The sequence below is a fragment of the Gadus chalcogrammus genome, chromosome 5 (genome assembly GCF_026213295.1).
Source record: "Gadus chalcogrammus isolate NIFS_2021 chromosome 5, NIFS_Gcha_1.0, whole genome shotgun sequence".
In the NCBI taxonomy this organism is placed as follows: domain Eukaryota; kingdom Metazoa; phylum Chordata; class Actinopteri; order Gadiformes; family Gadidae; genus Gadus; species Gadus chalcogrammus.
The window spans coordinates 6048955-6062658 of record NC_079416.1 but is presented as its reverse complement, the minus strand read 5'-3'; the positions used below and the strand labels follow the sequence as shown (position 1 = coordinate 6062658).

The 13704-nt window shown below is 43.8% G+C and overlaps 1 protein-coding gene across 1 annotated transcript in view; it reads right to left on the bottom strand.

Annotated features, from left to right (window-relative positions):
• Positions 1-8714: 8714 nt before the first annotated feature.
• The window catches only part of LOC130382814 (leucine-rich repeat transmembrane protein FLRT2-like), a 6971-nt gene continuing 1981 nt past the window's right edge, over positions 8715-13704 (bottom strand). The window contains exon 2 of the mRNA XM_056590727.1: positions 8715-13110. Coding sequence (XP_056446702.1) covers positions 10632-12662 — 2031 coding nt within the window. The 5' untranslated portion in view covers positions 12663-13110 and the 3' untranslated portion in view covers positions 8715-10631. The remainder of the gene's footprint in view (positions 13111-13704) is intronic.

Genomic DNA, 13704 nt, shown 5'->3' with positions numbered 1-13704 from the left:
GGGGACGGGGGGCGCTATCCTACCTTGAGATGACTTTCACACTGCACACAGACTGGGTTCTGGTTCCCGTTTGTTGGGGTTATTTTGGCAGAGCAAGCGTTTCTTAAGGTTGGCAACTGGTCTATTTGGTTCATTATGACCACGTGAGGCACCAGCGCAAAGTTTGATTGATAAATGTAGCCTATTCCAAGACGAGATCCCAAGGATAGGCTCCTTAAGCCATGGCTCTCTTTTTTGTTCTTTAGCTGTCATCTCTCGGTGTTCCTGACAACGGTGTAAAATACAGCCATCCTACATTATCGAGATTACACATTTCTGCGCTGCAATTGGACATTTGCATAATATTGTTATGAATATCCGGTGGCCTCATTGTCGCGACTATGCAGGGAAATTGGTTTGAAAAATTGACATTTTTAATGTTCCAGGGACTTTGCTATGTCGTCAATGCCACCGTACAATGGCCTGTTTATCATCTGCAGTCCATCCCATCAAGCTTTTTTAAATTTGGCTTTGGCCCAACCAAGTCTGTCAAAGCTCAAAGGTATTAAATATATACATTGATCATCCAGGGCAGAAGGGAAGCAATCACTTGATAGACTAGCATGCGCTGGCAGCTAGCAAATATATAGCAAAACATATTGATAATAAAGTAACTGGAAGCCTTGGTCGAAAGAATGTTTGTAAAGCATACAAATAGTATTCACAAAACAACAATGGCTAACTAAGGCAAGGAAGATGTCTTGATGATTTACTCCATATGCCTATTGCTAAATGTTATTTTATCCAAGTCTGGCCAGCATAATAAATAGATAAATATTTTTTGTATATTTGTTAGAGTTGCATTGTGGGTCAAACTATATTGGAGGGTCCAGGCTTCCCGATGTTAAAATCCAATAAATTTCACCCATTGACACTGTGCCATTACAGGTTTGTGAGCATTTGTATATAGCTAAAAAGTATATAAAACTGTCTCAATAAACCATTACTCAAAAACATAATCAAACTAGTGTGAGAAAATTGTAGTTCATTTGTGGACATTTGTATGCAGTAACTATATGCCTTTGCAATGACTTGTGGAAACTGCAGCCCAGGTCATGCACGTTGTAGTTTGGTCGGCGCACACGTCTTTCCAGAGGGAGGCCGCCTCAGTACCGTCATCCCCCTGATCTAATCCCGGAGCCAAGGATCTCAGCACAGAATTAAAGAGTAAATCATTCACACCTCCTGTGAGTCATATTCTGTGTATAGAGAGGAAGGCCGAAATAATTGACCTTTCAGTACATGCAAAATGAAACCGGGGTCCCATGGCAAAGTAGTAGGCTTGGCTCTAAGGGCGTGTAAATCCGCACTCGTTTGGTTTTGACAGGCCTCGGGCTCAAGTGCCAAACAAGAGGGGGAGAAAATGAGACCCACATTATTAGTTCTTTTTGTCAACCGCGTGACTTGCAATCAGATGGGAGCCCCATGGTTGATCGCCGAGGAGGAGCGACGTTGCCGCGGCGATGTGAAGTTACGGCCCATCCCGCCAGCTTGAATCAACCACATTTCTCTACAACTGTTTCCTTGAAGCCTCAGGGTCAAAATAAAGCAAACACTTCACTACGGGGGTATGTGATCACATTTCCCTTTTGATTGATAAAGACATATTGATTTTGTTTTTGAAAGGCCTGAGTTCCAAGTTTGTTGCAAAATAATTAGTTATCACACCACCGCCAGTTGCAAACATCGCTGTATACACGTTCATCAGACCGAAAACGGCTGCATCTGTCTTCCAAGCGCCTGGTTTAACATTTTTCTTTGTCTTCAAGTTAAATCAATGGACAACACATTGCCTTGTTTGCCTATTTCATATGAAAAACATTCCATTTAAATGTTTATCAATCGTCAAACTCTCTGAACAATCTCAGAAAAAGGACTCTCACAAAATAGGCTATAAGCGATTTGCTGTTTGTTTCAACACAAAAATACTTGGTTGTTCCCAGCCCCGACATCGATACCGAAGCCAACCTTTCGCAACTCAATACTGTCAAAAGGGGCTGGTATTGCACAGTATACTGGCTAACGCTACTTTTTATTGGCAGTGTCCACACATTTTCACACGTGTTAAATGTCTAACTCCTGTTAGCCTGTGATGATTCCATTTTTTATGGTTTATTAATTATATAAAGTGATGAAAACAATTTTATATCCCAGTTTCCAATCTGAAAAGGCTTCGGAGGCCTTAGTCCTACAGCCTGTAACCCGTCCTTTCTTATAAAAGAAGAAAGAACCCATGAGAATTACCGTGGGAAGCGATCCCTCCTTCCAGTGATGTGACAACGGTGCCATAATGGACAGACATTTATACCGGCATATAACGCAAAACAGTTCAGGTTGTTGGAGACACATTTTGTGTAGCATATAAATCAGTGTCAGGGTGGTAGACCGGTGTGATTCATCTTTAAATCTGCAGGAATTGTGCATTTTTGTGGCTGCTCTTATGGGGCCGGTGGGAATACTAAAGGTCACGGCGTCATTGGGACCAGCGCTGTTGTTATGACACACAAGTTGAGACATGAATGTATGCATGCGCTGGGACCGCCCCCGCGCGGGCGCATGCAGGCTGATAAGCCGACCCGCATGGAGCTTGTATGACAAGGTAATCGCAGCGCGCGCTATGTTACGCCCGTGTTATTCCCAGGGAGTCCTTAGCTCCGTTTAAAGAGAAAGCCTTTGCTTTTTCACTTTGTTCTGTGCTTATCAAGGACTGCCATCACTCACACACAACAACACACACCACACACACACACACACACACACACACACACACACCACCACACACACACAAACACACACACACAGCAGATACACACACCACCACCACACACCACACACACACACACACCACACCACACACACACACACACACACCCACACACATCACACACACACACACACACACACACACACACACACAGCTGATTACAACACATGACACACCACACACACACACACACACAACACACACACCACACACACACCACACCAAACACACACACACACACACACACACACACACCACACACACACACACACACACACACACTTCCCTTGATAAACTCTGTACCTCAGCATCAAATATTTAGAGTAATCTACTGTATAAATGTGCAGAATAATCATCCAACACGGCAAATAAGAAATCAAGTTGAACTTGAGCGTGTGAGCACCACCAGGGACCTTGGAACAGACAGCATAGTGTTGCTCAATGGACAGAGTCATTTGATAAAATAAGTACCAGCAAAATCGTTAAATCTGGATGAGGCTGTCCTCAGTTTGCAATGCGCATGGTTTTGTGTTCAGACACTAATGATTGTCAAGAGGAAAAACTCTAAACATGTATGAAAAATGATAAAATCAGCACTTCAAAAATAAAGCAGAAACCATCTTTGCGCCGCTGCGATCCAAAGGCTGTGACCTCCCCAGGGGGAGGTGAAGGCCAGTCTTTCTCCTCTGGTGGAATTTGTCTCGCTTCAGCTGCTGCAGTATGTCGATTAGAATCATTTTGATTTACGTGTGTGATTGTTTACACCTCCGACGCACACCTCACAACAGCAATTGTTAGGCAAAAATAAAAAATATGACATATTTTGATACACTGTTATGGTACACCATTATTTTGCTGCACACAAGTGCACATGCAGATGTGCATGCCTATTCATAATGATAGTTGGCTGAGCTCGCCGCAGTATGTCTTATTGACGGGTTTATGTGTCCCTTTGCAATTTGAAGTACCTTGCTCTGTCAACTCAAGCTGTATGGGTGCCAGGCCTGGCCCCACTAACAACAGCAGTAATAATCATAACAGGGGCATTATAATCCGGCAAGGGAACAACATGAATTTTGTTACCAGGTGGTGGTGGTAGAATCACTTATAGTGTAAGTGAAGTTTCAGCCCGGTTGTGCACTATGAGATTTAAATGGATTTTCGGCCGAGAGTCCCAGGGAAAGGGGTTACACACTTTGTGATTGTTTTGTTTCTTTCAGTTAGTACCTGCCGTTGAGTATGAGCGATGATGTACATGACAACATGACGTTAGCTTTTCTTCTCTGTGATCTCAGTTTGGAATGAGTAGAAGGTTCACAAACTGATTGGTGGCGAAGGGCAAAATCATACGATTTGAAACAAGTTTTCATAAGGACGGAACAAGATCAGTACAAAGAGGTATACCAACACATTTATAACCAAGAATACCCATTTCTGTGGGACAGAGGCACTTTAAGAGCAGTTAAATTAAACGTCCTATTGCCAGCAAAGTTTCCATGGTAAGATCCCCAAGTGAGGGCCCCTAGTGGTAGCCGGTAAGCATCAAACCAGAACTAAAGTTTGCTTAATATTAGATCGGCCATCTTCCGTTGTTTCCCCCAAACAGCTCAACGGAGATGAGATCTCTCTCTCTCTTCTCTCTCTCTCTCTCGACTCTCTCTCTCTCTCTCTATCGTCTCTCCTCTCTCTCTCTCTCTCTTTATCTCCCATCTCTTATCCTTTTATTTCCTTATCTTGGCCTGCAGCGATGAGGCTGTTTCAAGGCACACTACCAACACTGAATTCCTCGCAAACAGTTTTGAAGCTAATAAATGCATAAGACTGTAGTCGTCAATTAAATGGATCCCCTGCTGTTGTATTTGGGGGCTTTTGGCACTCGATGCAGATGACTAATCAGGTGGATTATGAAGAGGCTAAATAACTTCTTAACACACTTGTTCGGCTTCTTTTGCATCTAACATTATAGCAGAAAAGGCATATAAAACCTTTATCCATTCGAAACAACTAGTAGGTATTTTACATATATTTTCTAAATCGTATTTTATGCAACTATGTGGAAGCCTGGATACATATAGATTTATCCTTGCCTTAATGTAATACATATTTGCTGATGAATGTATACATTAATTTGGCAAACTCTTTATCTTTTTACTTACCTAAGTGAACGAATCTGATCCCTTTCTACATGAACTATTAACCTTGCAACGCGTTGGACTTATAGCAGCACAGACGGAGAAATACCACATGCTCTTATATCTTCATTGAGTATTGATTGAATCTAAATGACTCTCCCTCTGAAGCAGCCCTGGAAAGGTTTCTCATTAAAACCTGAGAGCAGTGATGAATGATATGCAGGGGGTGAAGTGTATGGGCTTGCATGCGTGCGGGGGGGGGGGGGGGGGGGGGGGGCTGGAGGGGGAAGAGACGGGCCGTTAACAAGGACACTGGCTCTCTGTGTCGTTGAACTGGGGACAGAATCTCTTTCTCTGGACAGAAAAACAGGCATCTGCGAACACACATGCAGATGGACAGGCTGCAAACTAGACAGAGAGAGACGGTATGATTTTGGATGAATAAGAGGAGGGCAGTTGCTTCGATGACGTGTGTGATATCAGGTGGGCTGCCCTAGGGGATGCTGACACAACTGGTCTTCTGCTTTGGATGATTGAATCCCATGCAGCGCCACGGCCCATAGTGCTGGAATATACATCACTTTCTTGTCAAAATTTGACTTATGGAGCGCATTGTCAGGATATTATAATGTATAATACTACAATTTGTGGTAGGTATGGCAAACGGCTCGCGCCCACCCGGATGCATTCTTCCTCATGTGCAATGATCACGGAAGAGCTATGTATTAATAAAAGATATTGAGGAAAGTGGGCATTTCCGGTTGGCTATAATCATTATGCATCAGTCCTTTTCTAAACGCAAAGTACAATTTTATACGACCTAAACAGTTTCCAGTATGGTGATGGTGGACCATAGGGAAAGAAAACATAATCACATTTGTCATCATAGGCAACACAAACACGCTCCAAATAATACACAATACACTGTGTGGTTGCCTTGAAAGCCACTGCGTGAGCCGTCGCTAGTGCAAAGCTAGTGTCTCCTCTCTCCCAGAAACCTAGTTAGCAAGCAATCAGCGTGTCTATTGACGATGCCAGGAGGGCCATAGACATCCCTCTCTTCGCTGTCATAGGCTAAGTTGTGAGGATCTGTCCCTCCACGCGCGAGTCGTTAAGGGAGAAAAAAGAAAATAGAAAAAGGCTATCAGGGAGCTATTATGCCTGGGAATGTGAGACGGTGTTGGGAGTGGTATTGGTGGCGGTGCTGGAGTGATCGGGGGCATACCGCTCACCTCAATGGAAATCCTGATGCAGCTCAGAAAGAGTTAAACATCAGGCTCTGATGTAAAAAAAAATATAAATATTTTTGTGACTTATCTATTAGACATCTGCGTGTTCGTGTGTGTGTATGTGTGTGTGTGTGTGTGTGTGTGTGTGTGTGTGTGTGTGTGTGTGTGTGTGTTTTGGATGTGCCTCTCTTGGTTGATTCAGAATTACAAATTGCAATTCTAAATCAATTGGTGGACATGCAGCAATACATCATTAACCCCGTTTCAGACCGACCAATTAAAATGCATGGTCTGTAATCCAGTGACGACTGTACAGCTCCAGAATACATGGACGACAAACGGCAAGGTCTTATCGAGTTGGGAAGCAGAACTCGTTGTAAGGTCTTCACCCCCAGACACATTAATTAATTCAGCCTGTGTGTCTGTAAGGGAGTGTCTGACAACGCAATGTGTGTACCACTAATACGGGCTCGTTAACGGTCAGCCCGATACATTAGCTTCATCACTGGCTCCAAAAAACAGCCGATTACACGGTTTGTTACAGAAAAACGTATGGAGCACTAGTACAGTCTAATATGCAGTATTTCAAGGAGGCCAACAGTACGTTTAAGAGGCAGTTGTTGTGTCTTCGAAAACACAGCCGGAATTTAAAGGAAAACCGACCGACCTGTTTGAGCTGAGCAGAATCGCTACTCATTATATTTTTTAAATGGGATCCTTCTGACTTCTTTTTTCTGTATTGCTGTTCAGGCTTTCACCCTCTTACACAAGTCACTCCCACTCGTTCCAATCCATCCAAGCCGTCGGATTTGATCGATCCAAAACAGCCATAACACGTAACTCATGCAATAGCATGCGTTTAACCCAGAGGGCCATACATATGAGTCCATATATTTCTTATTTTAAGTACGATTGCTATGGATTGACCAGTCCACAGCCCTTCTATGTAACCGATAATTAAGGAGGGTTGGATGGTCCTTGAACAACTTTTCTTGGATGTACACTGACAGAGAAGATGGCTCTCCTACGCTGTCTCTGGCCCCGCCTCTCTCCTGAAGACAGAGTTTAGTTTGTCATTATGCACGGTCTGCAATATTGGCAATTAGGGTGAAAGAGTGCTGAGGTGGTTGGGTGGGGCCAGTGGTGTGAATAATGTGGCCCACCAGTCCAATATGTTGGGGGGTAATAGGACACACTCCTGTGAGCCAGCGAGGCCATCTCCTATAACTAACCTTTGTCCACCATGTGCAGTGGTGATTCACATCGGTGTGAAGTCGCATGACCCCCACACACACACATGCACGCACACACAAACTCACTCACCAACACACACTCAGAACTTACACAACTGAAACAAAGGGCAGAGAGAGAGAAGAGGAGAGAGAGAGAGGAGAGAGAGATAGAGAGAGAGAGAGAGAGAGAGAGAGAGAGAGAGGAGAGAGAGAGAGAGTGTCGTTATGTGTGACATGGCCTATTCTGGTAAAAGTTATGAAGAATTAATTCTCTAATGCCTCATTGATGTTATTTGAAACTGTGACACATTTTTTTTTATTTTTCTATATATAATTTCCTTTGAGCATGAATATTTTTAATATATTTGTGTACGCCAACAGATTGGTGTTTTTATTTAAACAATAAAATAAACTGACCAAAGGAAAAATAACAACAACATAACTAAGAATACCCAGTCTGCAGAGGAATGATGTCTCATGTTTGTATGCAAACAGCGATACTACACGGTTAATCTGCTTAGAATACTGCCACAGAATATGACAAGTCCGGTCCTCATACATTTTAGTGGAGCCCAACCATGCATTATTCCCCTTCTCCTATTTCTTACACAAATGATCATTCAGTGCGGCACTGGGGTATCTGATTGGCACGCAGGATTAGCAATGGTAGCGCTGAAACAAATCTCCAATCTATGGCTGTCACCAAACAGCTTCCCTCCGATGCGAAACCATTCATCACAGAATGCATAAATCATTTCAGCTTAATCCCATGTGAGCGATTCTATCGATGTGGTGTGAGGACAAGCCAGCTGAAGCAGAGTACACTTTGCTCCTGATTTCCCCAACGCACACATTTTCCCTTTCATTCATTCAAGCATAACGTCCATCTCAGGTGAAACTTCATTAAAGGTTGGAGCCATTTTTCATAATCCAGTAGAACCTGGAGATCAATATCTCTGCTGCGCTTATCCGAGCGTGTGTGTGTGGATTTGTGTGTTTGCATTTGTGAGTGCAGTGTGTGTATGTGTGCCTGTGTGTTCATAGTGTGCCCTTGTGTTTGTGTATGTGTGTGTGTGTGTGTGTGTGTGTGTGTGTGTGTGTGTGTGTTGTGTGTGTGTGTGTGTGTGTGTGTGTGTGTTTGTGTGTGTGTGTGTGTGTGTGTGTGTGTGTGTGTGTGTGTGTGTTTGCATGTGTGTGTGTTCTTTTGTACGCAGACATTTTCTTGCAGTCAACTAATGCAATTTATTTTGAGCTGGCCATAACAATGACCAGGACAAAGTCAATATGTTTTATAGAGGAGCCTTCCTCCAACCACTCACTAAAAATTATACTTTGAAGACAATGATTGCTTTTACAATGTACAAGAGGAAGATGAGTGTCCCTGTCAGGAACATTAAGCACACTGCGTTTTTCTAGTTGAGCACAGCATATTCCATTATGAAAGCTTACAGGAAAGACATACAAATATATCTATTTTGTGGTTTAGGTCATTTTTGGATTCATTAATTAAGTAAATTTAGTGTTCTGTCCTGATATATATTTTGGCAAGTAACACTCGTTACTTGGGCAACACTTTTGGAACGATGCTGAACATATGCCTTAAATCTTTGTAACTTGATCTGGACAGTATTTTGTTTGTGTTCTAGATGCAGGAGCCCTTTTTCATATTGTCTACAATTTCATATTCAAAACACAAGTGGAATTATTTGTGGATGGATTATCAAAAATGTCCAAATATCTTGGGTAAATTATGAAGTAATTTGAAGAAAGCATGCAGTAAGCCAAGTGGTATTGACTTAAATTCCAATTTTTAACCAAATCTCTCACTTTGCAAAATTCCACATTACAACCCTGGGAAAATGTTCATAATTAGAATAAAATGGCCTATGAATGTCTAAAGTAATTGATCAACATTGTTATTAGCTGCAAATAATCAGTATTTGTTTCTAACTTTTTCTTCCTATTGAAATAATTTGCTACCGTGTAACATTGCTGCATTCAATGGCCATTAATCAGCAGGTTTATGCACAACTACCATTTGGGTAACTTTGGTAACAATTCTGATAAGACCCACAACAATAAGGAGCAGTAATTCAGGGAACACATGCTATGAACCATTTGAGTCCCCATGGATGAATACATAGCTCTTCGAAAATCTAGGGTCCCAAAATCCGAAATGGGAATGAACACGCTACTTTTCTCTATACTTATTAGAATAAATGTGTAATGATGAGGTAAATAAATAATCATTAAGCAACAAAACAACTTTTCTCAACACCAATTCAATTGAACGTATGTACAGTACACTTATGTGCAAAAACATGGATTCAAAAGACATTGTAAGCTAATCCTTTCAAGGCACATATATGTCTATATATATATGTATATATATATATGTTATAGCCATAACATTTGCTGAACAAAAATGACAGTCGTTTCAAATGTATTTGACCGGACATGGCAGATGTGCTTGTTTTAATACATTCTCCAACAGGTAACAATGCCCCTCCAAGTATTTAAAAAGAGGGAATACTATGGTCTGCATTGTCTTCTCCAAACAATAATACAAAAAGTGGTGTCATGTCAATACATGACACCACTTTTCTCATTCATAATGCGGTTGCCCCAACTATCTAGATGTGTGCAACACACCTAGACCGCATTTCACCTGCAAGCAGAGAGGATTCTTTAAAGTGTGTTAAGCAAATGCAGATTACAAAAAACGAGTCAGGTGGTGGATTGTTGGTTAAATTCACTTTTAGGCACCACATAAAAACATGCCCTCTTGTGGCTGACTTGTGCGTACCTCTCACCTTTCTCTCTTTTTTGAATTCCTCAATATTTCTCTCATTAAACCTGCCTTTCTGTGCTCTGCGCTATGTAAGCTCAATAATATATAACAGTTACAGAATACTGCATATGTTAAGGTCAGAAATCGCCATGGCTTGAAGATCATTGATGAAAAAACTAAACTGAAAGACTAAGAAATTATCCGAATTGTACATGTCTGTCAGCACGAAAACCAAAACAACCTCATAACATAATAATTTATAAATCCAGTTTTACTAAGGTATATAAAAGGTACAGCTGAATTAAAACAGGTATTGTCCAGCCAAGTGTATAAATTACATATTTTTGAAGACACAGGGGTTTGTGAAATAATAATCATACTGTACAGCGTCTTTCATAATACGGTAAATCATCAATATAAAGGCTTCTGATGCTTTCCCAACCATCATGTGTGACATAGGTCTGCGTCCTGAACATTGTTCTTGCAGTACACTGTGCTATTGTTCCCCAGGGGGCAGTCTCGGAAGCCTGTGCCCCCATTAGGGGTGTAAATAGGCTGTATGCGGAAATCTCCCTTGAGGAGCTGCTCATTGTTGAGGGACACTATCTGGAAGCTGGTCTCAGTCATTTCCAGGATAGAATTATCCTTCTTGGTGCCCGCTTCACAATAGTCGTCTTTTCTCCGGCCTCTGTTGTATTTCCAATCGGCGGACGATTTGGATCGGCTTTTCTTGTGCATGTGCCAGCAGAAGATGCTGAGCAGCAGCACCAGCACCACGATCACAGCCCCTCCAATCAGCCCCGCTAGCAAGAAAGGTGAACTTGGGTCTGGCTGTGTGGCCTGTTCGGGCCCCACGGGCCCCTTGTTGTTTGGACCCAAAGTGGCCGTTGTCGTGGCGACCTCCGTGCACTTGGTATCGTCTTTGGGCCGGTAGTTATTGAACGCGTCCAGAGGGATGACACAGATCCGATACGTGGACTTTGGCTCCAGGTTAGGTAATCGAATGCCCCGGTGGTCTCCGCCCACCATCCTCTCCCGGACGGTGTCCCCCGTCAGGCTGGGGCCCATCCTGGCCCAGGTCACCTTGTAGGCGGTGACCGGAAAAGCGGCCACCCAGTTAACGTGAATCGCGGAGCCATTGAGAATAGTAAATGTGACCTGCAGACTCTCCCTTTTGGGATCTAGTGGCCGCTTAGTTCTTGTTCCACCCTGTCTGGTTGGATAGACTGGTAGATAGGAAGTGAGTGTGGGGGACAGGGGGCGCCTGGTGGGTGGGGTGCGGTCCTGGGACACTAAGTGGGCGTCTGGGGTGGAGGAGGCGGGTAGCGGCCCGACTGAGCCCCCTGACGTGGCGGGAGGATGAGAGGTTAACGTCGGTGTGGTGGTTGTCATCGGACACTGAAGCAGCTCTCCGCTCAGCTCCCTTATCACCATGCCACGGACCTTCTCTGGCTTTTGGCACATGAAGCCCCGCACATTAAGGGATCCGGGCAAGGACTTCAGCCACCATACCACCCACTGGATGCTACAGTCGCACAGCCAGAGATTGTTGCGCACCGTGAGCTGTCGTAGACTAACAAGGCTGTCAAAGACCCCCTGCGTTAGTGACTGCAGCTGGTTGCTGGAAATATCCAGCTTCTCCAGCTTGTGCAAGCCTGCAAAGGCCCCTACAGGGATGATATTTATCTGGTTCTCCTGAAAGTTCAGCTTCACCAGCACCTCCCCTGGGAGAAACGGTGGCGGGTAGGTGAGTGAGTTGCGAGCAAGGGACAGCTCCCTGAGGGTGACCAGATCCTGAAAGGTCCCTGGCGCAATCCCCTCGTCCGTCAACAGGTTTCCGTCCAAGAGGAGACGCTCCAAGCGGGTGACATTCCTAAAGGCCTCCTCAACGATGACAGCAATGCGATTCTCGTCCAATCGCAGCTCCTTCAGGTCCTCTGGGAGACCAATGGGCACGCTGCTCAGGTGGTTCTTGGTGAGAAAGAGCATCTTTAGACTCAGAGCCTCTCGGAACGCACCTTCCTCCACCCCTACGGTGGATATAGAGTTATCGTCCAGATGCAGCTCTTCCAGCCATAAAAGCTGAGCCAAGGCTGCCCTGGAGATTGTCTGAATGTTATTCTCTTGGAGGTGGAGTACTCTGACATTTTTGGGCAAGTTGATGGGAAACTCATCCAACTGGTTGCCATAGAGATACACAGTCTCCACGGAAGCCACGTGGTGGAGCTCCAAGGGGAACCCGGCATTATTTATTTGGTTATTGTGAAGATAGAGTGTCTTGTAACCTTCGCCGATACCAAAGGGCACAGAGGTCAAGCTCCTCTCATTGCAGTAAACAAAAGTACGATCACAGCGGCATTCCTCAGGGCAGTTGGACGCCCGGGAAAACTGTAGGTGCAGGCCGAGAAGTATGGGTATCCATGGCCGTAGTGAGGAGGCCCAGTCCTTATTCCATAGACGCCACTGTATCTCCATTTCAAAGAAATCAGTAAAATTGCAAAGAAATCAAATCCAAACAGAAACGCGGGAAATAAAAATGGGCAGAAAAACTGAAAATCCAGTGGGTTCACGTTTTCTGAACTTCTGGCTGGTGCAGAAAAAAAGTTTGTGAGTCATCCTTAGGCTAACAACAACAGAGCCACGGCTGCATTAGACGTCAGGATTATCTTCCCCAGCCTCGCTCCATACTTGGGTCAGGAATAAGGTGTTGAGCTGATCACATCACGCTTTCTATCAGCATCTTGGTCAGAGTTTGTTTCTGTACGGGCAAAATTGAGATATAACAGTGCAGTGCATGATAGGTGGTTGATGCGATCCTGGAGCAGTCGGCCTCCTCCCAGCTGGGGTCTGTTTCTCTATGTTACACACGGCCGGGCCCAGTAAGATGCAGCCTTCCTCGGACTTGACATTTGGATCCTGAAACCTGTTGTAAAATGAGAATAAGGGAAAAATCAGTGGGTTTAGTTTCCCTCTAAATGTAAGCTGTCTTCCAAGAAAACCGCAAAGGAATTCGTCCCTTCGGACTGCACAGATGCAAAGCGAGGCATTGGAAATTGGAAATGCTGAGCACTGCGCATACAAATGACTAACGCGGTTGTTACATACTCCTTGGCTAAGACATACAGCGGGCAGCGAGGCATATTGCAATGGCTATTGTGGACATGGTTTTGCTGTCAATAAAATTACAGTCAAAATGATGCGTAAAAATAAATAAAAAAACTGACTACAACAAAGATCACAAGCAAATATTGTGGAACCAATTGAGAGAGGCAGACTGTCACAGATAGCCCCAGAATGCACATACTAACATGAATTTGACATATAAAAAAGGATCCTGGTTGTGATTAAGAATGATAAAACTAAGAATAAGCATAAGATATCTTATGCATAGAAAATGATGTAAACGACTCAACCTGTCCCCCCTATTTAGAAGGTTATGGCATGGAAGATGGAGAGACTGCTTTAGTCCTAAGGCACATACACTGACAAACAGGTCCCCTATCACGGCTCACTCACT